The 25,432-nt window shown below is 42.4% G+C and overlaps 1 protein-coding gene across 2 annotated transcripts in view; it reads right to left on the bottom strand.

Moving 5' to 3' along the window:
• Window positions 1-5,749: 5,749 nt before the first annotated feature.
• The window catches only part of TGFBR2 (transforming growth factor beta receptor 2), a 59,044-nt gene continuing 39,361 nt past the window's right edge, over window positions 5,750-25,432 (bottom strand). For both annotated transcript variants that reach the window (XM_033076276.2, XM_033076279.2), the window contains exons 4-7: window positions 21,745-22,544; window positions 17,514-17,655; window positions 9,730-9,857; window positions 5,750-6,296 (exon numbers count right to left, since the gene is read on the bottom strand). In XM_033076276.2, coding sequence (XP_032932167.1) covers window positions 6,117-6,296; window positions 9,730-9,857; window positions 17,514-17,655; window positions 21,745-22,544 — 1,250 coding nt within the window. In that variant the 3' untranslated portion in view covers window positions 5,750-6,116. The remainder of the gene's footprint in view (window positions 6,297-9,729; window positions 9,858-17,513; window positions 17,656-21,744; window positions 22,545-25,432) is intronic.

Below are 25,432 nucleotides of genomic sequence, written 5' to 3'. Positions count from 1 at the left end.
CTCCAGCAGGGCTGGAAATGCTGTTTTCATTCCTGGCTTAGCACCTGGGATTCATGGGGAGGGGGAGTGAGAGTTGAGGGTGAGGCTGGGGGATTAATGCAACTTGCTCATGTCTATTTCAAACTGATGGAAGCTTCGCCCCAGGGACACCAGGAGCAGATTATGTGGTTGTCCTCTCCTTCAGAAAGAGAAAAAACAACTGTGGTCCAGGGAGCCTCATGTAAACCACTCATGGGAGCAGAAAGACAGCAAACCTGGCTAGAAACCTGATCACCATGTCAATGCAAGCCCGTTAGAAACACATCTGATGTGTGGTTCTCTTGGGCTTTGCTTCCTCTGCATGACTTCTGCCCCACATGAGCCAAGGGGCAGTGTGTTAAACAGCTGTGTGCAATGGGTTTGCTTGCTCAGCTGCTGTTTCTGGTGGTCAGGGCAGTCCCTGTCGGGGTAAAGATGAGGCTGGGGGATAGAGCAGTGCAGGAGGAAGGGCACAGCTCCAGACTGATCAGAAACAATGGCGAGGTGCCCTCTGGGGGTGGGTCGTGCAAAATCTGGTGCAGGTCTTGTTCTGAGACACAAACACAGAGAGAGTTTTTGTGAGAGAAAGACCAGCATCCTGATCAAAAACCGGAGGCAGAGGGAGGTCACCGTGCAGCCCCTGTTGGGTATCTGAATGTGCTGAAGAGGAGGAGTGGTTGGGAGGGGCTGCCTGCAGCCTGGGCTTAAAGCCATGGATGAGTGAACAAAGAGCAAGGTGAATTGCTTTTTGTTTCTTCCCCCACAGAAAACCCTTGCTGCAGCAAGGGAGAAAGAGAAGTGTTTTCAGCTGTGAGTGCTCCCTCCTGTAAAACAGGAGAGGGCCAGCCTGGGAAGAAATGCCAGGGATCTTTGCCCTCCCTGGTTTCACATGGCAACGTCTTTGCGAGAGACATTTCAGCAGTGAGGGTTTAATCATGCCGAACTTGATCAGGTGACTGTCTAATCTTTTTAAGAGTTTAGCTACCTAAATGAAACTGTCTGAAGAGATTGTTTTATCACCATTATAGTTGAAAAAATAATTCACAACAGATAATTTATGAGCTGCCTTTTGCCTTTGCCTCTTCATGAAGTGATTAGATGGTGCTCAAAGCATTCATTAGTCAAGAATTTTAAATCTATTTCCTGGGCTTGGTCCTCTCAGGAGCCTCACAATTTGGCTGCATTCCAACAAACCACTGACTGTCTCCAGATTTCTGCCCATGAGCCATTCTACATCCAGAGGTCAAAAACGGGTGAGAGCGGCCAGTAGGTCAAGGCATGGAGAGGAAATGGAAATGGGAAATGGGGTCCAGACAACCAGGCTGGGGCACCATGGGCTCAGGCCAACTGAGTCTTGTGGGTTGTGCTGGGAAACGCAACCCAGCAGGACACAAGTGCCTGAGAGGAAAAAAAAAAAAACAAGCACCAAAATCCTCCAATGAACAGGACAGCAAAATCCTGCATCACTTATATTGACCCAGGCTGAGACTCAAATTTTTGCCATCCCTCCCAGCAAGAGTCTTCTCAACACGCACATGGTGTGCAGCGACTTGCAGGACTGTTTGCCAAGTAATAAGAAGCATGAAGGCAGCCAAACTGCATTCAGGAACAGGCAGACAGTCTGGAACAGAATTCACTCCATCTTCTTTGTGGCCAGAGGGAAAAATTGCCACAGGCAGCATTTTATTAAAAACATAATGCCAAAAAAAAAAAAAAAAAAAAAAAGGAAAGAAAAGAAAAACCAAACAAAGACAAAGAACCAAGCAGAAGAAAGAATTAAGGATTGAGAAAGAAATTAATCAATGCTCCTCTGGAAGCAAAGGAAGCCCTTGGGCCCCAGTACAGCTGGCTTGACAAGAGGACAATATTGCAGGTGCTCTACATGTGGCCCAGTTTGTTTCCAGGTGCATTTGGAGTAATGAAGTCTTAGTGATTTTCTATTATTTTTTTTTTTCTCCTCAGGAGCTGGGTCATGATTTTTCCTTCTTTTATCATTCATGTCTATTCCAGTAGCAATTTCGAATATCCTAGAAGGGGGTGGAATCCCCACTGTGCTGGAAATTATGTGAACTGGTGACACAGAGGCAGGCTGCACTGGGAAACTTCCTTATCCGCTACAGACCTCTGCAAGGTTCAGCAGTAAACCCAAGGACTGCTTTCTGCACTGCACAGCTGGAGTCTCCTTGCTGTGCACCCTGGTGATAAAATGCTGACCGACACGCTAATTAAGAGTTGCTCACAGTAGGATGCAGAATACAATATTTAGGATAAGAAAGGTGGGCAAAAGCCTTAACTGGAAAAAAAAAGAGAAATATATAGGGTACTTTACTTCAAGGATATTGTGTACTTCAAGACTAAAAGATCTTTGGAATTTGCCTGCTAGGTTTTTAAAAGGCATTTGCAACACTTACTTGCTGTGTTATGCCAAAAAGACTCAGACTTTGAGCCAGCATAAACAGGATGTCCGGGCCTGAAGATCTTTGCCAATACGTGGCCAGTGGTGGGGACTGCTGAGAGGTGGCCACTGCCACCAGTGCACTGGCACGCACTAGGGCCAGCCACAGGGATGCTTGGCTTGCCAAGGCTCAGCAGGGCACTGCTGGAAACCACAGAGGTGTGGGCAGTGAGCCTTTGTCTGCCTGCCGGGAAGCTGAGGGCTGTTCTCCTACCTGGCAGAGAAGAGCTGGCTTGAAGGAAGAGCTGGTCACCTGTGGCTGTCTGCTTGAGGGCACCTAGGCAAGGCCTCCTTCACAAAGCCCTCATTCTGCCAGTTTTAGACTAGATGTGGCCACTGTCCTTTGCACACCTGACACTGCCTGTGTGTGTGTTTGTTCTGTTCAGAGCACTGGGTGCCCAGGGAGATTGTGAAATTACTGACATGCTGTGAAATCACTAACATGCTCAAAATTCCATGCAAAATACCATGCTCAAAAGGCCTTGAATAACCTGATTTAAGGTGCCTGTTTTGAACATGATCCTGGACCAGATGTAAGAAACAGCCCCTGCCAGTCTCAGTTATTCTGTGATTTTCCTTGACTCATGAACAAAGACATGTGGGTGCCTCTCTGAGTTATCCACACTTGAAGGTTCAAAAGGAGATACTCAGTGCAGCCAAGTATGAGGGCCAGTGGAGGTTTTGGCATGAAAATAGAATCCCTGAAAAAAAATGGTGATGTCTGGATCATCTCAGCTGCCAGTATCAGGCAGTGGTGGACTGCACCCTTAGAAGGCTTAGATTCAAGCCAAGTAACATTCAAGGCAATTTGAAGAGGGCAGAGGGAGGTATCTTGCTCATTGTTTATTTGGTGCCTGTTTTCCACATATCTTCCACAGGAGAGGTATCAGCTTAAAAAGGTGAAAGCTGTTTGTGGAGAGCAGCAGCTGTAGGACACAAGCACATTCATCATGCACTGCTCAGTGACACAGATTTAGTGGGCTGTCTTCTGGCTCACATAAATGCCAAAATGACTGAGGTCTAACTATGGCCTTATCATAGAACCATAGAATGCATTAGGTTGGAAAGACCTTAAAGTCCACGGAGTCCAACCACTAACCCAAAACTGCCAAGTTCATGACTAAACCATGTAACAGTCACACCCACACTGAGACCTGAGCAAGGAAAGCATCAAATGCAAGCCCATTCTCCCTCTCTTCCTTTGAGACTAGTAAAGGTACAACAGTGCAGGGGCTAAGGGGCCAGTAAGTTTGGCCGTGCTGCTCTGCTGAAGGGCAAGGTGGAGACTAGGGGAAGGAGTCATTAGCAGAGCAGGACACATGCACACTGGGCACACTGAGAATGACATTCAGGCCCCTGGTGGGAAGAAATGGACTCGAGTCATTTTAGGATAGGGTTCATTTTAGGGAGAGTCCTCTCACTATCCTGGATGCTCCAGAGACGAACTTGAGTTGGTGTTATTTTATTTGCTCCAATAAACATTTGATTTATACAAAACAAGACAAAAACCCCCTCAAAACAGTTTACAAAGCAAAGTAAGTATTTGAGACTTTTGATATACAAGAGTATATACTCACATTCCTATTTCATACATGATGTACAGGTGAAATATTCCTTAAAAGAATAAAAATTTTCCTTTACATGTAGTGTTAAAAACCCCCATAAAAATGTCAGTACTGTAAGGAACTACTGGTTGCCATTGCTCGACCTTCTGTGTGGATGGAGGAAGAGAAATGGGCCAAGAGTTTCTACCTGCCTGGATGCACTCCCCACCCACATCTCCTACCTGTGCCTATGGCCCTGTGAATTTACAACATTCCATCCCTTCAAAAATGCCATAGCAAGCTCTAAGTTCCACTGTAGGCGTGGAGGTTTTGCCCTGTTTTGCCCCTGTTGCTGTGTTTTAACATTTCTGAGAGATTGGTTACAATTAAAAAAAAAAACCAACCAACAAACAAACAAACAAACAAACCCCCAACAAAAACAAAAACCAAAAAACCCAAAACCAAAAAAAAAAGAGTTAAAAAATCATTTCAAATAAAGTATTTGTCATCATAAATCTTAACTCCTATTTGAATAAACATGATTCCTATTGACTTGTATGGCAACATTTTTGAGAGAAGTATCAATGTTTATCTGTCAAAGGTGTTTAATAAATCACACCAGATACATCTGTCCAGGATTGGTTTGTGCTGTTGAATTTCGAACTTGCAAGGCCTGCTGACATGCCATGAGGAAGAGAAAAGTAGGTAAATCACTGTAAAACACCCAAAGACAAAATTTTTGGCACTTCTTAAACACACATTGCTGTCATGTATATAGGCCCAATGTGATGTCAACTGTCTCAGGCATTTTGGGGACCTGAAAGAATGTGAGCAAAGTCTGAAGGATCCTGTTGAAAAAGTCTTCATTTTTGTTTTTGTTTTTTTTTTAATTCTGTGAATTGCTGACTTGCTGAGGCTATGGAACTTTCCTTCACCTCCAAGGCCTTTTTGCAAAAGTAAAGGCACCAGTTGTTGCCTTTTACTTTAGAAACCATGGAAAAGAGTCAGGCTGTGGTTTGTCTAGAAATTAGACACACTGTAGAGGGAAAAAAATTGTTTGTTTTTACAGCAACAAAATCAAGGTAAAAGGGAAAAAAATAGGATTTCCCACATTCAGAATGCACAGCAAATACAAAACATCTGCTTGGATTGCTGCTGGCCCTGTCCTGTTCTGTATGGTTTGGGAGTGGGGATGGGAGGAGGGGAAAACTCATCCTGCTGATATTTTGCAACCTGTTTGCAAGCAGCATGAATTCAAAGCAATAAACATACAATATTGATGAACTCAATAACAAAACACACATGTGGGAAGGACCAAACCTGCTCACATGCCTGTTCTGGAACACTTTGAGGACTCTGGAGTTCTGATGAGAGGGAAAAGACATTCCTGAATCTTCCACAATGTGCTGCAGACAGGACCATGCAACTTGGCCTGTCTGCTGTAAGACTGCTCCTGCAACTGTGAAAAGCAGGACCACAGGCAGGTGGTCACAACACACGCTTTGAAAGTCCTCTTATTGCATATTATTCCTATTTTTTGGCAGAACGCTTAGTGCACAATTGCTGGTGTGGTGCTATACCAGTCTCCCCAGGCTCCTTCCCTAAGGAGTGGGATTTCTAATGCACTGGTAATTTCCTGGAAGCACTTTTTTTTAATAACTTTTTTTTTCCCAGGACATGGTTGTTTATAGATACATATATATATATATATATATATATATATATATACACATACACACACATTTTATAGATATATATGTATATATATATATAAAAATAGCAATTTCATAGTTATATACAGGCATTAATAAAGTGCATAATGTTATTGGCTATTTTCAAATCCTTTTCCTGAGGAAGTGCTACCATATATAGCTCCTCCTACGACATGGTGCTGGCCGCCAGTGCTAGGGTATTACTGCTACTTCCCCAGCTTTTAATTCCCAGAATACATCTCCCTGTCCAGAGCTGGAGTGTAAAGGGAGTAGCGACAGCCTCAGTCCTCCAGGAAGCAAGTCAAGGCACAGATCACGACTTCTTCCTTCGCCAAGGTGAGCACGTCTAGGAGCGACTTCCCTCCGTTCCGGAGCTCTGGGCACGCGCTACTTGGCGGTGGTGACAGAGCCGTCTTCGGGAATCTTTTCCTCGGAGCAGCTCCTTCCCGAGAGCCTGTCGTGGTGCTTGAGCTCGCTGAAGCGCTCGGCCACGCACTGTGCCGTCAGCCGGGCCTCGGGGTCGTGGTCCCAGCACTCGATGAGGGTCTCACACACCATCTGGATGCCCTGCAGGGAGCACAGAGGGAGCAGCTGTGAGGGGCCCTGCCACCAACAAAGCCTCTCTCAGAGAGCTGCTTCAGTACCCTCAGAAGTTTGGGGATTATTTTATTACAGATCCCTTTATGGGACCTGCTGCTTCTATCATGGGGGCAATTTTTTCTTTTTGTTTTTTTAAAGAAACCCTACTGCACTCTTTTCAGCACTTTAGTCGGTACTGTCATTTTTGGGTGTGCGGTCTGATATGTTCTAACAAGAACAATGCTTCAGACAAGGGCTATAGAATCAAGCAGGGTTTTTTTTTAATAAATATGACCAAAATTCTTGGATAACATGACCTCCTGTTTAACCCATGCCTTTGCATGCCTGAATTCTGCTTGGGTTTTTCAAACAAAATTCTGATTGCCAGCAATATTGGGCTGTACATCAGCTCTTTATAAATTCCTTGTAGACTACTTAAATCTATGTGCAAATATGGGCCACAGTCCCACAAACACTTAAACACATCACTCACAGTTGTAACTGTTTAACCTTCATTTCAATTCTGATGCAAATGTTTACAGGAGCAAAAAGCCAGTTAGATCTCCGTAATGAATTTTATAAACATGAGGTATTTGCCAGGAAACCGTGTTTTGCTTTATGAAACTAAAAGCCCATTAAGCAGGATTTATCTTAAACTTATTTAAAAAAATAACATTTCACAACACTGCATTAATTGTATAATTTACCTAATTGGTGATGTTGACTGATGTCAATGCTAATAGCAGAATGTTACTGTCTGTATACAAATAACATTAGTTTTCTGCTGGCATTGAAATTACAAGCAGTAAATTAAATTAAATATTAAACATTAACTTGAAATCAATAGTGCAACAAATCTCATTAAGGGGGGTGTGGGGCTAATTTTAATATGTAAATCCATTCCAGAATTTTATCATGATGAATAATGAGTTCATTACAAAAACACGACTGCAGAGGAAGGAAATGAATATGGAAGAGCCATTACAGTAAGAACAACTTCTATGGAGTTCAAAGCAGATTCTCAGCTGCTGCAAACTCTCACACCCCTGCAGAAACTGCATCTTAGATAGCAATGTGAAACACTGAAGGGATTCAGGCGAAGGGAATTAAATACACCTTCATTAAATGTCCTCTGAGTGTGTTATCAGGCATCCATTTCCTTCCTTAGACTCTTAGCTGAACCCTACTGGAGCCAGCTGTGCCCATTCTAGTGACACACAAGCACAAGTGCATGGCCCTCCCAGTTTGTGGGGTGCTCTGTGCTGGGGCAGATTGAGGTGTGGGTTTTATATAGGAAAGAAATCTCTGAAGTCAAATGCAGGACACCTAGGTGTAAATCCATGATCATTTTACTTGTTTTATAAACCCAGAGGTGATGAAATCCACAGTGTATCCTACAGTTCTACCCCAGTACCTCAAGCTGCAACTCTCCACACACTCAGCTTTGATGTCAGGGGCTTTTAGTGCTGGTAGTATCAGAAATCCAGGTGTCCCTCAAAATTCAACTTTCCTCCCTTGAAAAAAGCCCCTCTTCAATAACCCTACTCTTCACGGCTAAGTACATAAGGAGCAAGTCGCTGCAGTCCAGGAAGGGGCTGCACTCTTCCACAGTCATCAGGCAGCAGATGTTCTTGGTTGGGAAGATGATTGATTTTAGCTATTCACTTGGTCTTTTTTAAGTAGCTGTCAGACTGATTTTAACTTCCCAGATGGAATTAAAAAGAGCGTGTTACATTGCTCCTGATGGACATAGGAGATGATATTCGTGGTTGCCTGGCTTTTATAAACATTTGTGATACTTTCCTTTTGTCACTAAAGACCACTCAGCATATTTCACTGAGAAGTGGAATGACCAAGTCTCACTTCTCTGATATGATTCACATTTTATCTCTACTGATAAAACTACTGAGAGCAAAGCTGAAGAAATGCATGTGTTTGGCTTGTTTCCATACAGTTTCATCTACTGAAAAATCTACTATTGCCTAGGAAGTGCAACCATGGTTCTTGTGAATGGAAGAAGCTGACAAAGTGCTTTGTGATATGCAAGGAAAAGAGACTGCTAATGCACAACCTGAATAAGACCAGACTGGCTTGTTGAACACTAATTTCATATTTCCTTAAACCTGTCAACAGATAGGATACAACTATGATTGGTTTCCATGGTCAAGTACTGAGATTTGCTTTCTCTACTGAAGATCCTTTGTAGTAGGATGGTTTCCCTGGAAATGGGGTAAAACAAATTGAAAAGTGCCTGGTTTGCAAAGCTACCATGGTGAATGGAGAAGGGGGTCATGCTGCTTTTGGTGCTGAATAATGCTGAAACCAGTATGACTCAAACATCTTGACAGTGAGGTGAAGATGTGGTAGACCTGGTAAACTGCCCAACAAAGGAACAAACAAATATAAAGCTGCTGAGTTGACCGAGCTGGCAGACAAGCACTTCATACTATGAAAGTCCAGCCCCACTTTTTAACAACAGTCTTCTAACAAAACCCTTCTTGGAATAAGTGCAGAGACTCCTCCCCTTGAGGAGGCCAATGCCTCAAAGGTTACTCCCATGCCCTCAAGGTTACTCCTCGAGGCTGAGCAGAAAAGATTTGTCTAGGGTTGTTGGCATAGGTGGCTGACGTCAATCTTAGTTAATAATTGTTTTTGCTACATTTAGTACAGTTGCTTTAATATGACTGCTTCAATATTGCTTCATAGTGCACAGTATACAAGTGTTTATAGCTCCTATACTGTGTAGTACATAACTCTGATTCAGATCTTTTTGTCTAGTCATTATCATAATAAATACTTTATATTCTTATATCTGGTTTGCCATCCTTAATCATGTGGGATTTTTCCCTAAAGTTGTATAATGGTTCAATTGCACCTATATAATCCTTAAAATGCAAACTGTTGACAAAATCTGGGGCTAAGACTGGATCCAGCCATACCTAGATGCCTCTCTGAAAAGGAGTTTAGAAAGTAAGGGGATCCTTTCTGTACTTCATGACTCACAAGAGGGCTTCTCTAATAAATTTTGTCTGAAGCTCCCATTCTGCCTGCAACAGAGGCCTATGCATGAATTTGTTCTCTTTGCCCTTTCAGAGCCTTCACAAAAGGGCCTAATTATTCTGTGGGTCTCTGGATGATTGTTGGATCTCAGGCTTTTAATGTTTCTGTTTTGATTGCTTTTAGATTACTGGTGTGCAGCAGGAATACCAGGGCATTGGGGCAGGCATGGCACAGAGAACTGTGGTGTCTGAACCACGTCAGCACCAGTGCCACTCTGTGACAGAGTTTCTCCATGCGTGACAGACCTCTCCATGCAAAGAGAGGTCCAGCCTATTGGGCAGGGCACTGAGGTGAGACTCAGGCTTCAGGCAGCAGCCAAATGAACAGTGCAGCTCCCATCGCTCACCTGTGGTGCTCTTACCTGATGGTTAAGCCAGGAGCTGGGGATCTCAGGTCGCCCTCTGTCTCTCAGGACATTGTCCTTCATGCTTTCTACACAAGGGTGTTCTCGCACTTTGGAGCCGAAGGGGGGCTCGTACTCTTTCACTTCTGACAAGAGAAGAAGCAAACACAGGGTATTTAGCTGGGCTGTGCTGGTGCCCAGAGTGAAGGGAGCTGGCTGTCCTCTGAGGAGCAGGAGCTACTGATTAGCTGCTCACTGCCACTTGTCTGCTTGACCAGCTCCAAACAAAGCAAAGCCAGTTGGCATTTTCAAAAATGTTTCAAATGTGCTTCTCCCACACACTCCCTCCCTCCCGTTTTGTTTCCTAGCCAACAAAACAATTCTCATTTAAACCCTTTAGTATATAATAATATTAGTAACAGTCTAATAAGCAGAGTAATCTATAATGGTTTCAATCTCTCCTGAGCTAAAATGCACAGGACCTTTAAAGTGAGTTTTGCATGAGCCAAGCCTTTGAAGAGTTGGTCACCCTTAGCTCTCCTGGAGTCAACACACACTTACCAGGTGAAATACAAACTGAAATCTATCTAGGTCGTGGTAGATGTGAATATGCAGATTGCTAGGATGAAACAGTTGCTTGGGAAGGACAAAGATATAGTTAAGGAGCCATGCTGGAAGCTGCTATACTGCCCTTGTTTACTCCTAAGCTACATTCTTTTAGAGAAAGTAGTAGTCTGCTTCTATTTTAGATTTCCTTCCCAAAATGGATCAGTTTTGGCCTGTGATACAGGGGCACAGTTTTCTGAAGGGGCTGCTGCCACTCTAGTTTTTGTTTGCACGTTGCATATTTTCTTTGCTTTTCTTTGGAGAGAGAAAGGAGGAGGCAGACATATGGGACCTTTGGAGAAAACTCAAGAAATCTCTGAGAGCGGAAATATTATAGTAAATGCTGACACAGTGTAGAAAATGCTGTGGTTTCTTTGGGAACAGATGGAGACTTTACTCACAGGCCTAATGACTTGCTGCTATCAGACAAAGATTTATGAAGTTGGCCTGTTCTGCTGCCTCTTACTTCTTTCTAGGAATTAATTGAGGGCAAAAAAAACTGAAGTGTAATCCACAAAGCAGTCTGGAGAATGCATGTGAATGCCCAGATCATGTGTGAACAGAGATGAATGAGCACTGCTGCATGATGCTACAACCAAGTTCAACTGCAGTGCCCAGTGTTGCTCACTCCTCTAAAGGGGTAAAAAGTGCCAAGAAATGTGAACAAGGATTAAAGGCCCAGAAGAAATGGGAAGAACCTTTAACACTTGGGTTGTTTACTTTGGGGGAGAAAGGTAAGGATGATATGCTACCAAAAATAACTAATGACCAAGGTAACACAGGTCAGATCCTTCTGCCATGTCTCATGATAAAAATAAGGCAGTATAGAAGACAACTAACTTTGGACTTTTCTCCAGAGCCTTGAAGTCAGGCTGTAGATCTCACTTGTATGTGATAGCCATGAGATGAAGACTTCCTCAGGCTAATGCATAAAAAGAATAGCCAAGTTACAATAACAAACGTTTTGGAAGGGATATTAAAACCTCATGCTTCAAATGCTCTGCATTTAGAGATTCAGCTGCAAACAACTGTGTGCAGTGCAGCAGATCACCCCATAGATGCCTCCTACAGAGCTCTTCTTCCTTCTCTCTAGCCATCTGCTGCTGGCCACTTTCTACAAAATGCTCTGGAGAATGGCTACAGTTGAGAAACAAAAACTCCCATCTTCTAAGACCCAAGTACCAAAGCCTGCTTCGCTTTCTTTCCTGTACAAGAAGGCAAAGCAGTTTCACCCACATTAATCTGAGTCTGAGATTACTCAGCCAAAGCAAATTTACAAGACTTTAGCCCTAGAAATGAATTGGGAAGTTGCCATTTTACCAGTCAGACCTGGGTTAGCTTGCAGCGGATGCACAATGATTATACTACACATACCTATACGTTCAAAGCTAACAAAAATATTAGAGTTCACCAGGAGAATTCAAATTGCATGACCTAGATGGCCATTTCCTGCACCATCTCCATCAGTCATGGTTCAATTGTGGTAGTGGTCATGGACACTAACCAAGGTTCTGAGATCTTGCAGGGTGAGGAGTCAGAGGAGTCTCAATGTCCAACAGAGGGAAGCTGGTGATGTGGTGCTGACTTGTTCCCTCCCACTGATTTAATCTCAAGGTTGGTCAAGGTTAATGAGATGGTTCAAGCAGGAGAAGGGAAAGTCTTTGCTGGTAATTAATAGGTTCATAATACATTTTTTCAGTTTGAGAAATTGTTTCAAGTTATGAGCATTCCTCTTCCAAATATAAAGATTGAATAGGTTTTTCAGGTTTGGATTTTTTGTTGTTGCTTTGTTTTTGTTTATGCTAAAGAAAGAGAAATTGAGGTCAGATGCCAGTTCACAGTAACGACTTTCTACCAATACAGTCCTGCTTCCCTCAGGTTGAAAAGCATGTGCTATTTTCTTGCTATTTATTATCATGTTTCCCTTTCCCTTGGAAAGTAAAAAAAAAAGCCCACTAAATCCTCATGCAGCAAGTCATCCTAATGCTGTGGAATGTCATGTGTCAGACACATTTTACAGCAATAGCTGGTGTTATTCATGGATCATGTTTACGTGCTACAGTAGATGTAACAGATGCCAATTTAGGGTAGGTTAAGATGTTTGTGCCTAGATGCCTCTGTGTGTGGCTGTATACAGATGCTGACTCAATTTCTCATGCCTTCTATGTTTCTTTTCATTGGTTTTTAGACTGGTTGGGCACTAAAAATGACAACCGATGCAGTACCATAAGTATGTCAGCAACCATGAACTACAGAACCTTTAGCATTCAAAAATGGCAGACTTCCTTTAGCTTTAACCTTCAGCATTTAATCTTTATGGTTGAGACCTGGCTTGCACTACCAACTGCTGTACCTCTAGTTTCTTTTGACATTGGCCTAGCTATAATTTTCAGACAGGTTAGGATTAGATTTTTAGCCCCAAACAGAGACATTACTGAATAATCATTGTGTGATGAAAGCTTGGAAAGTTTGGCTCACCTGTGGTCGTTTTCTACTCTAAGTTTCTTGCACTGAACATTTCTTTGGGTCAGAAAAGCATACCCACAAACCCTGTTGATACTCCCTTATATGATCTGTCGTATTGACTTCTATGGGACAGCTTCTCATGCTGGATGATGAAGTTTTGTGTGCAGAATTGAAGCAGGAGTGAGGTGAAAGGCCAGCAGAAGTCAACTGTGAGGCAACAGTCCACAGCAGTGATTTTGTGTTTGGGAACTTGTAGGTCCCTTTGAAACACTCCTTTATTTAGAGTTTATGAGGGAGAAGGGATAAATCAGTTGATGGTGGAGCTACTGTGACAGCTCATGCACACACAGGTAGAGTCCTTCAGATAGTGTCTTCCTTCATGCTAGAGGAATTTGGGTAGTGAATCTGCTAACCTGAGTAGATTCTAGCTAGAGGTGCTAGCAGAGACCCCAAAGCTGTTTCATGGCCAAGTTTAAGATGCCATCAAATGCTTATGTCATAAATTTCCCTAGGTCTCCCTGTTGAGGGAAGCATGCATTGGGATGGGTGAACTCACTGTGCACACATGTCTCTTAAATCACTTCACATCTGATGATCAAAGACACAGACAACCTTCTAAAGGTTTGGGAGTGCACAAGCCCTGCCACCAGTGTAGGCTTAGGGGCTGCTCAGTCAACGCACAGTGAATCCTGAAGTGGGAGAGCAGCAAACACAGAACACGTCACTGCTCAACACGGGCTGTGTTGCAGTGACTTTATCCACTGCCACATGGGTTTGCTGAAGGGCAGCACTTGCTACCTTACATGTAGCACTGTGGTGACACTTGGAGAATTTTCAGGACATGGGTGCCTATTACAGGGTGATGCTGCACTGTGTGGATCTACCAGCCAGGGCTGCATGCCACAACAAGCCAGCACAGTGCAGACATGCCCTAAGTGGGCTCTGCTTCACAGGAGAAATTTAGATCAGCCCCCAGCTGCAGCCACCTCAGGGCCCACTGCACAGGCACAGCCGTGCTGTACAGGACATCTGGCTCCCTGCTGCCAGAAACGTCACTGCTCCACATCAGCGTGGTGAAAGCTGAGCAGTTCTTGAGGTACAGGATGCACAAATGTTTAGCTGCCAAACTGTGGCTCTTGGCTGACTCTTTCCAAGTAAGCTTAAGATTAATCCTGATTTTATTCTCATGAAACACAGCTCTGGTAAAGCAAGACTGCCATATAAACAAAGCCCCACTACCACTCCAGGCAGTGCAATACTGCTCGAGCAACATGGACATTTTCTGAGGGGTTTTTCTTTTCCCTCTTCCCCACATCCATGTATCCAGAAGTCCCTTTCCTCTCCTTCTTCCCTGCCACCCCCAACAGTCCCTCACCCTTAGCAGTCGCGATTCAAACCAGATGGTTTTCTTTTCTTTCTAGGAGGCTGTCAGAGAAATTACACTTGTCTCAGTCACCAAAGCTGTGTCACTCTGAAAGCAAGTGGTTGAGATGAAAATTATATTTCTTGCAATGTGCAGCATCTGGTGCACAGCTGTTGTGCTGAATGAAATACCAAGTTAACAGCAGTGTGGAACAGTCGAAGTTCTCCCCAAAGTAGTATTGCTGAGTTTCTAAATATGCCTCTTAAATTATACTCTGGTGAAAAATCAGTCAACCTCGATCTTTGCCTCTGTCTCCCTTTCCCTTGTGCCCCATTTCTGCTTCTCCATATTTAGCACAACAAAGTAACAATGAACAGCGTGGCCTTTCTCAAAAGCCGATCCCCACCTGCTTATTTACTACAGCAGCTTCACAGTATGGGTTGTGCTGCTGGGTATTTTTGTTTAAATGTCTGCTGAGGCCTGAAGAGGCCTGGCATAGTGTGGAGGCTGTATTTGACAAAGCGTCTGTAGTGAAAGGACCCGCCTGCATCACCTCCCACACTCACCCAACACCTGCATGCTGACAAATGAATCCCGAGAGCTCTCTTTGAAAAAGAAAGAAGTCCCTGTACCTCTACACAGCTGAATGGCAATTAGCCCCCTTTCCTTGCATGCTTCCCTCCCTAAATAAAGTTGTTAATGCTGTTGCCTCAGCTAAGACTCCCACTCTTGTCCTCAAAACTGCCCTGAGCTGACACCACAGCCAAGCCTGCCCTGCAAAGACAGAGCCTAGATCTTTTAGGCTCATTTGAAAAGGCTGTCTACAATCAGGTCAGCCTACTTTGCCTTACAGGCAAAAACCATTTTTCTCATTGCCAAACAGTCTAGGAGTAAAAGAGGGGTTGGCATGAGCAGAGGCAGCTCCTCAGGAAGGCTGTGAGGAGAGGAGGGAGTCTCACAAGTGACAGATGGAGAAAGAAAGCAGAGGGGGAGCTGCAGTCATGAATCACTGTAAGGGTATTTCACCAGCTGGCTGCAAAGATAACCAGACTGCACGAACCAGGGGAAAATCTGAGAAGGAAATGAGAGTAATGGTGCAATGCTGTTGCAGCAGAGTACAATTACAAGTTAAGGGATCTGCATCCTGAGAGTTGTGTTTAACTGCTTAAGCCAGTGATGCTAAGCACAAGTACCAACCCCTACAGATCTGCCCTAGTGCTCTTGGGGTTTTGCTGGGGACCTCACATCAAGAAAGGTGACTGAAATAGGGAAATAAAATTCAAGAAATGTGTTTCTGGAGATGAGAATGACTGAGGAATGAAATGAATAGGGAAAATCAGGATGTGGGTGAGGGGTTAAGCATCGCTTGAAAGGGGATGCTAGGCCAGAGAAATATTTCCCTTCACTGAAACGACTTCAGCTCTTCTCAAGGTAATGATGGGTCAATCTTTTATAGCTGAACATGCTGGTGATTTTCCTTCCTTATGAAACTCCCTTTATATCCTCTTTTAGTAGTTGCCTTCTGAGAACAGCAGCAATAAGATTTGCTTTTGCTACAATCTTCATTTTGCCCTACTCAGCAAATCTGAACAAGGAGGGACTCAGGCATCATCAAAAATAAAAGACTCCACAGTGAACAACTCATATTTATACTAATCAGGTGAGTTCCTAAATGCAAGAAACAGAGACAGATCATGAGACAGGGTGCAGTTCCTTTTTTTTCCAGGTTTTAAATCTTCTCTGCCACATTTACAAAAGTGCTCATGAAAGGCTGAGGTTGTGCCAATGCACTTAGAAACAGGCATGACCATGATCCATTAAGTATGGATAGGTTTGCCTTGGAATATGACAGGCTGAGGTTCAGTTCCTGAAGCACCAAATGTTTTACCCTTAAATGTTTGACTAGAAAAGAATTTGTGTTCCTTTCATGCTTTTATGCTAGCAGGTTCGGCACACATACTCACTTTGTAGCTTTCCTGGCAGGGTGCAAACAGGGGCAGATCTGTTGCCCACAATACAGCCCACCCAGCAAGACCAAATGCTGGTCAGACAGAGCAGGAGACTGAGATGGAGGCAGTTCCTCCCTCCTGCACATGGACATCGTGGTGCAGCCACACAGTCACTGTGCATATTGGCTTCAGAGACCTCCCCTGTGGTATCCCACAGATGCTGGTAGAGAAACAAGGAGCAGCTATGCATATCTTCCCCTGGGACAATGGTTTCCCTCCTGTACACTATGTTCCCCATAGCACAGTGCTCTAGCCAGCAAGACAGTCCTGTCTCTGCCTCTATGGTAGCCCTTCAAGGTGGAACCATGCCAAGTTCCATGAAAAGGGAGCCTCTGTGGTTTTGGAAGAAGGATAACAAATCAAATCACAGTTGCATATCTACTGTAATATCCACATCAGTGTTACCTTTTACAGCTCCACTCCTTAGACTGCCTGTGTGAGCCTTGAACTGTGCAGCAATATGTTTTAGAATGACTCTTAGACGATTCCAGCAGGCTGAACAATTTTACATTCAACTTGGTCTTATTTTAGTTCCTTAAGTAAGGTGAAAAACTTCAAACATGGCAGTATGTATCCCAACAGCAACGTTTCTGATTTCTAGCACACAGCAGTGTTGCACACTGGGAATTCCAGGTCAACTTTAGGCAAAGCAGAAATGGAGACTTTTTGTTTCAGAAGAAACTCTGAATATGAACAAGCACAGCAGCTTTTCCTGGAGATATTCTGATAGTCAGTTCCAGTCATTTCTGTTTTGTTACTACACTTTATACAGCAAACATCCCTTGATTTCTCATATGGATGGTCTCTTGCAAAATCACAAAGCATAATGTGCAGCAGCTGGTGATTTTGGGAAAATAGGAAACTTTCCATACCATTATGATGCCTCTTACTGAAATTATCAGTTAGTAAATGTGACACTTAACTGGCCCTTATTAGGTTTGAGAATTAATATTCCGTGAAGGTAAATGGGAAGCAGTTGTAACTTCTTCGGTTTAATATTTCAAATTGACTTATATTTCCAATTATTTTGAGTGAGATCAACCAGACTGAGTCAATCCATGGCTACCCAAGATGTCACAGAAAAAACAGACTTTAATAATCTTTAGAAGTGACTTACCTAACAGCAAATTTATCCTTACACCAACTGAGGATCAATTTACTTGTGCACTCAGTTGTTGGTGTTCAAGCCTGCTTATGCACATATGCATCTCACACTACTGAAGGACTGTTAATTTACAGCATCCAGATACACTAGAAAACCTGGTGATAGTCAAAAAGAATCACTCTCTCCCCAGACAACCATGAGAGCATGTCTATCTCAACATCCTTTTAGAGAGAAGAACACAGATGGCACTTACCTCCGACAGCGTTACAGCGAGATGTCATTTCCCAGAGGACCAAAGCCATGGAGTACACATCTGTTTGTTTGAAGGACTCCATGTTCTCCAGGTTCATCCTGGACTCTAAAACCTCAGGAGCCATATATCTTGCTGTGCCAACCTACAGGAGAAGAGATTGGGGAGAGCTCACAAGCTGAAATTGCAATTCATGTTTTGGATTCCACTGTGATTTAACTTCAGTTTTCACAGAAAGAGTGCCATTTGACATGTATCCAAAAATTCAGGCTATACTTGGCACAGGCTGTATTTCCTGCTGCCAGGAGAATCTGGCATTGTCCTGACTACCAACTTACTTGCACCTCTCTTGGTGAGGAAAAGAAATAGTCCTTTTTAGATCCTTAAGCAAATAATTTTGACACTGACAAATTTTCCTACTCTTTGGCTATTCACAGATAAACTCTGACCTTTGGGCCTGAAGCAATTGCTGCTGACCAAGTGTCTTTCAGATGAGCAAGAAACACATTGTATGATATTGCACAGAATATTAAAGTGTTAGCTGTTTCTTTCCATGGTAGGCTTTAAAGGAGAGTAAATGCAGGCTTGGGAGAAGAAAGCCAACACAAAAATACTGAATGCAGAACCACACATTTGAATTGAAACCAAAAATCTGCCCCTTTGAAAAAATATCCTCATAAACTTTATTCATACTGAGCAATTTTCAGCAATGACTTTAGCAGCTTTGCTGAGATCTAGATATGATTTTGCATTACACAAGGTGAAGTTTAAAAGTCTGTTTTTATCACAAGAAAGGATTTAAGGAAGAATTCTTGGATCACTCAACAGTTGCTCTCAAATGACAAACTATTCACAGAGTATAAATAACGTACCCCCCTTGAAAAACTGCAAACAGAAGTCTTTCATCAGGCAAAGACAGCTTCAAGTTGGAGACTGGTTAATGGCAGAGAAGAACAAACACACGTGGCTGATGCAGTAGGACATATGACTTAAACGAGCTGTTTACACTACAGCAATCACTCCAGAGCCCAGAGGCAAGCATGGCTGTGAAAAATCATTTCAGTTACTAGGTCTGCAACTGCAGACAGCCACATAGTAAATGTACAGTCTTGAGAGAGCCCTATGACACCCATTTTATAAGCTTCTGTAAACATGTCTTATGACCTGAGGCTCAGGGCAAATGGGAAGATGTTCCACAAAAAGTGGGAAGTATCATAAGAAGAAAGAAAGATCAAGAATGTAGCTTTGTCACAGAACCTTGCAACAGCAGAAAATCACTGTGTCAAAAATATCAGAATGGTTGTAGGATCAAAACCTTTATAAACAGAGGACAGGAAAAAAATTCAGTGTGAGCAATCTCAAAGCAAAGTTTCCTGCTACATTGACACTGATGAATTGAAGGCCAAGCATATGAGTAGCAGCTATACACTGAAGAGGTACTTGGGACAGTCACATCCCAGCAACACCGCGGTGAGCACCAACTCCCTTCCCTACATAAAATGTAGATATGGAAACACTGAAGGAGAGGTTGTTGCTACCCACCATTAACTCTCTAGCATGTTTTCTTCCCCAGGCAGATCCCCATCCAAAGCTTAAGAAGGTTACTTGTGCATATGGCTCACCTGCAAACCTTGCTGATTTTAACAAGAGTTAATGATTGCCACAAAGTTCTTTTCTGGTCTGGCATTTCACATGCCCTTCACAGCAATGAAAATTATTATGCACCTTTGCAGGACAATGGAGGGTGAAGCCCTATAACTAAAATGCACAGAAGAAAGCGCAGAGAAAAATTGACTTGAAGAATGCTATCAAGCCAATCTTATATCCATCCTGTTAGAATTTCTCATGCATTCCATTTCGCTTATGTTCTTTTATCTGCATTTAGATTATTAGTCAGTCAAAGACACTTTTCTGTATTTAGAAAACAAGTGACTGCTGAGTCTCAAAGGCATTTTTAGGTACCTAAACTCTAGCAATTCCAAGCTGGTTGCCCCGCTAGGGTCTGGATATGCTTCTTCTTTGCAAATACAAGTCAGCTTTCAGGTCTTGATTTTCCAAAACTTCTAGTGAGGGACCATCTCTCTTCCTGCACTGCATTATCATTTCTTGTGACATTTGAATATTTTTTTACTGGAGATCTTACAATTCTTTCAAGCTGTTGAGAGATGTTTCATGCCCAGAGGTGTATCAGTCAGAGAGGCAGTAGATATTTCTCTTTATCTGATATGGTAAACTCTCTATTATGAGGGTGCTGTTGCTGCTGAGGTACAGAACTGCTGGCCTTGCAAGCACCTACCAGTCCTCTGAACACAATGGGAAAAATGTCCAGATTTATATACTCACATTGAGTAATGTCTGCAAGTATTAACCATCATGGATGACCAAACTCAAAAGACTGCAAAGGTTTCTAATGGGGAAAAAGGTGGTTTCCAGCCTGGTGCTGTACTCAATAATGGCTATAGCTGCATGATATGGAAGGTTCTTGGGGAGATTGGAAAGAAGATGGCTTTGTAATCCCAACAACTTGCCTCAATATTAGTGTCTAAGGATGACCAGAAAAACAGTTAAATGCTTACACTCTTATTTATATGTCATCAAAAGCTCAAGGTTTTCTTGAATTAAAAATTGGGACAGTTCCATTATACATGTTATAAAGTTGAATCTCCTGGTGACAAGGATTTGAGTCAAAAGGTAAATTTAAGAAATTATGCATAAGGCAAATCTTGGTGCAAGACTTCTTTAATAAAATCTACAGCATTGAAGCTGGCATATTGAGGAATTGAAGTGGGTTGCTCTTGTGAGCCCAAAAAGAACAAGGCAGAGGTTGAAATGGAGTCAAGTCAATTGACTCATACTCCTTGTCACAGAGAAGAATGACACCATCTGGGTCACCCCCAAACAGATTCACTGAAGCTAACCAAAATAAAACAGTCAGCCTCAAAACAAATGCCCAAGGACACCAACTCCAAAGCCATAACCTGATCTGGGCAGCCCTGTACTTTGTCATCAGTGTTGGTGTGGACTGTGGAAGTCGCAGTATCAACACAATCCTCCTACTTCCAAGTGACTCTGAGGAGTGCCAGAGAAATCAGCTTGCAACAGCAGTCCACCTTAAGCAAAGTGTCTGTGGAGGATGAATTTCAGAGTCCTTGTCTTGCTTCAAATGGGACCTATCTTCTGACTGACAATTGGTATGACTTCATTGAACTCTAAAAAGACCTGACATTCTGGAGAGAAGTCATATGTAATAGATTGGTGCTTGTAGTATTTTAAAAATGGTTCCACTGATCAGCATTCACTCCTGGCTCTGGTTAATAGATCTTCTAAAAATGAGATCAGGACAGTTGTTTTTCAATAAGGAGGCTTTCAAAGGCATATCTTCATCTGATAAACAACAGTAAAGCTCCTGTGGACTCAGCACAGCACTACAGACCGAAGATCTGTCCCTCAGAAGATGTTCTAAGCTAAAATATTAGTTCTGTGTGAGGTAAAATCAGTTTAAATGGACAGGCTTTGAGTGAATTTATACTATGTGAATTTTTATCAAAAGTGACAATATTTAGAGATGTATGTTGTCTTCAACACATTCATAAACATCCCCCTAGCATCCCTGTCAAGTAGATGAGTATTATCCACACTCCTTAATTGAAAAAACACAACAGGACAATTATTTTTACTTGACATCCTTGTATTTGCTTGCATGTAGAGAAGGTACCATTCATTAAAGAGGTGTCTTTTTCTGTATTTTAAAATTATTATCTATCAGTAGTTATGTCCTTACAGCTTTTGAGGACACAAGACTGACTTCACATACGCTGGTATACTAGGGTTGGGTTGAGTCATGCAGAAGTGTAATGCCATCAGTCATGAAAACTGTGTCAAAACCTCCCAACATGAAGCAGATCCTTACTGTATTTGTGTGTATGTGTGTGTGTGCATTGCAGCAGCACCACAAACAGTTGCTAACAAGCTCAAACATGCTTAATATAAATGAGACGGTGGTCGCATAACACACACACGTAGGTCTCCAATCATAACAAAACTTACATTGCACTTCTGTCATTGTTGCTTTAACGTTTAGAGCCTCTTTCTTTATAAACACATTCACATTAATTTTAAATTATTTTAAGTCAAAGCTGCCATTGGAGTTTGAGGTTTTTTCATCTTTTCAGTCCAGGGAATGGACAGATCAATCAGTACATTACCTGCCTCCCCCTTCAACCTTCTAACTTACCTGCCCACTGTTAGCCAAGTCATCCACAGACAGGGAAGGGTCCAGCCTCAGGGATAACCCAAAGTCACAGAGACAGCAGGTTAAATCGTTTTTCACCAGGATGTTGGAACTCTTTAGGTCTCTGTGTACAATAGGTGTTTTGGGACGACCACAGGGTGTGTGATCACTGTGTAGATGGGCAATCCCTCGGGCCAAGGACCCACCAAGTTTCCAGAGGTCCTCCCAGCTGATAATGTGCCGTGTGAGATATTCCTGCAAGTTTCCTTTGGCATGGAAGGCAGTGATCAACCAATACTGTTTGCCAAGATCTGTCTTACGCTCCTCTGCTGTCAAGAACTGGAGGATGTTTTCGTGCTTGAGATTTACATCTGAAAAAATGTCTTTCTCAGTTTTCCAGGAAGCATATTCTTCATAGGAGAAAATCTTGACTGCCACAGTTTCATACTGTTCTGATGTGTTTTGCTTCAATTTGGCTTTGTACACTTCAGCAAACCTTCCTTTGCCAACAACAACGTCCAACTCAATGGGCAGCAGCTCTGTGTTGTGGTTGATGTTGTTGGCACACGTGGAGCTGATATCTGAGCGGTCATCATCTAACATAATGGCACAGACATCACTGCAGTCCTTATGCTTTTTGGGCTTAACATTCTTCTCCCATGCCTTGTTGAGTTTCCTCTTCTTATGAGTGCGGTAGGCATAAAAGATAACAATCACAGCAACAGAAATCACCAGTAATGGGACAAGGCTTATGATTGTGACTTTGGAAATTTCATCTTTCTCCTCTGGCTTATGAGGGTCATCTGTAAAGAACAGAAGGAAAGCATGCATGAAGTTATATCATTGTTTTATATGTACAGAAGGCTGTCAATAATTTTTATCCAGAATGCAATACATTATCTTCTGTACTAACAGCAAATAATAAAAACTGTCACTGCTTTCTTGCTTCAAAATGTTGTTTTGTATATAGGCTTCTGCTTACCAAGACCTCCCTGTCTACTTACTTTATAAAAAGCCAGAACTGAACAAGTAAGAACCTAATGTAATTTAGTAGCTTTGTTCTTCTCTCAGGCTTTTAATACATAATGGATGAAACCTTCACTTTCCTGAACACAATAGTCAAAGTGTCCTGTATTTACTCTGTCAATGCATTCTTGACAGAACTGCTCCTTTAACCACGAATTACTAGAACGCATTATTTTTTCTATAAATAGACAATGAAGCCTGTGAACTCCCACTTGCCCAGTTTTACTCCAGTTCCAGTATATTTTAGTAGGATCCCTGCAAAGCCATCTTCAGGAAGTTTGTTCACACACTGTAGGAAAATATTTAAGCACAAATATATATGCTTGCATACAGACCCCAAAAAGAGAACTCATTCTCATGCTTTTTTGTATGTGAGTGCTGCTAGAACAAATTCAAACATCTGCATGTAAACAGGCCCAGAGTGGTCACCACCACCCTCCAGGTACTTCTGCATGAATTTATGTATCCGAAAACTTCCTCTGTGAGTTCCTTGCTGGCTGTACACTGTTTTTCTGCTGTAAAGATGTTCACTTCTAAAAACTACCTTCTAGTCCAGTATTTCTTAGGGAAGATAACCAATTTAAAAGGGAAAGTTTTGCTCCAAGAAGAGATTAAAGGAGGGCCAGAGTTTATATCTGAACCTGATTTGATTGAACACATGGAAATTTACTCTCTCAGTCTCCTTCTTCCTTCAAGTCAGATAAAAGGTATTGTACAATCTTTACATGAGGGAGGGGATTGCGTGGTAGGAGTCCTGGGAGCCTAACCTGAATGGACTAAAACAAATGAAGCTAAAACTACAGTTAAGTAAGTGGCTTGTGGTGGCAGCATGATGCTCTGGCAGATACTTACAGCCATGTCATTGACTCAGGCTCTGTGCATCAGGCCAAATAAGTCAATATGATAATAAGCTCTGAAGGGAAGCTGACATTAACTACATTAGCCACAAGTCTCTATTTCCCCTACTCTGTGCCTTTCAAAACAAAGGTGAGCAGTGCTAAAACAGATGAGAGTAAAAAGTTTACAATTAGAACACAAGCAGTATCTCTAACCCTCCAATTTCACTTTTCCACTGTAAGCTCAGTTGGCAATTAGCAGGAGTCATCACTATTCAAAGGCAGCTCATAGGACATCTGAAAAGTATATTCTTTTTATTTGGAAAAAGGCTTGAATCCTGCACCAGAATGTGATTCCTCTGTTTGAAAGGTTCATCAACCAGATGCAAGTGAGTAATTAAATCCTAGCCTCTCTCGTAGGGTTTCAAGGAAGAAGAAGAAGTGCCTTTCTAGCACTGTCATTCCCAGCCTAGCACAGGTCAATGACATGCACTAGAAAGACCTACAAAGAATGTATTCCCTTTCATTATGCAAAAGAACTTAAGGCAATCCATCCTTCCAGACCTATGCAAACCACAAATCCTTATTCTCCAGTAGTTTCTCTCAACAACAAAATGTTAGTAAATTTCAAAATTATTAACTTTTTAATGAAAACAATACCTAAAAGTACATCACAGATTAAAGGCAACTCTTCTGCTTTTAAATGTATCGAAGAGGGGGAAAAAACTGCTGTGTTTGCATGGCTCTTACGGGAGGAATATATTTAGAAAGTCAAATGTCACTGTCAGTAAATAGATTTGCATTGCTTATTCCCTTGTGCATTCTTTGTTTCTAGAAAATCTGCTTTATTAAGAACTCAGGAAACACTCTGGTGGAGGAAAACTGTTTGCATTGTGGGATGGCTGTTTTGGAGCTTTGGCTGCAACTAGGTGACTTGTGTCACAGTTATGTGACACAACTATGACCTGTAACAATCAGAGAAAGTAATTCTACTGAACATTTGGGGTTCTATTTTGCTGGTTTGGTCTGTTTTTGGTTTTTTCTTGACCACAGAAAATGCATGCTTAAGTCTGGACTCTGCTCTTAGAAATGAATATGTTATCTATATCATAGGGGAACCTCTTTCACAAAGATGAAAATGTTTCTTTAGGGCCTTTTAAGTCCTTTTTCTTTGCCAAAGGGCTGCAGTATGTAGACCAGATATTTGAAATATAAATATCTTTCAAAATTAGTGACAAAAGTCTAAGATATACTAGTTGTCTTTCAAATTGCTCCCCATCACTCCAAGCAGCTGGAGGTAGCTGGGTGCATGTTCGGCTCTAATTGAGGAGAAAGTCATCCAAATTCCCTGGTCCTTTACTGTTATGGCTGCCTGTGTGAGGATCTCCAATCACTCCTACAATGTCCTAGAGCAGGCTATATTATTTTGCTTTACAGCTGAGAATTCTCCAGCAGAGTTCACAGCTCCTTCAGCTCTTCCTCTTTTTGCACAAGAGAAAGCTCTGCTTGTGGTGCAGGGGAATTTCTGGGTAAGAAGGGAAAAACTGCCGATATTGCAAATGTTACTTGAAAAAGAATGTAAAAAAAATTTAATCAAAGCAGAAGCTGAGTGGTTTGGCCACTTCCCCCTGAGCACTGTATCATCCTGCAGCCCTGCTGCAAAGTGACACATCCGCTTTGGCACGGTTGCTTGGAGGAAGCAGAGAAGCAGGGGGTGAAAAGCACACAGCTGCACAACCCCACCTAAAACAGCAGGGACAAAGGCTGTGCTAATTTTCAGTATTTAAGACACTAGGCAAATCCCACTCAACGTTTGGAAAGTGCAAGAA

The sequence above is a fragment of the Catharus ustulatus genome, chromosome 1 (genome assembly GCF_009819885.2).
Source record: "Catharus ustulatus isolate bCatUst1 chromosome 1, bCatUst1.pri.v2, whole genome shotgun sequence".
NCBI lineage: Eukaryota > Metazoa > Chordata > Aves > Passeriformes > Turdidae > Catharus > Catharus ustulatus.
The sequence above is the reverse complement of the archived record's forward strand: the minus strand, read 5'-3'. Positions and strand labels throughout refer to the sequence as shown.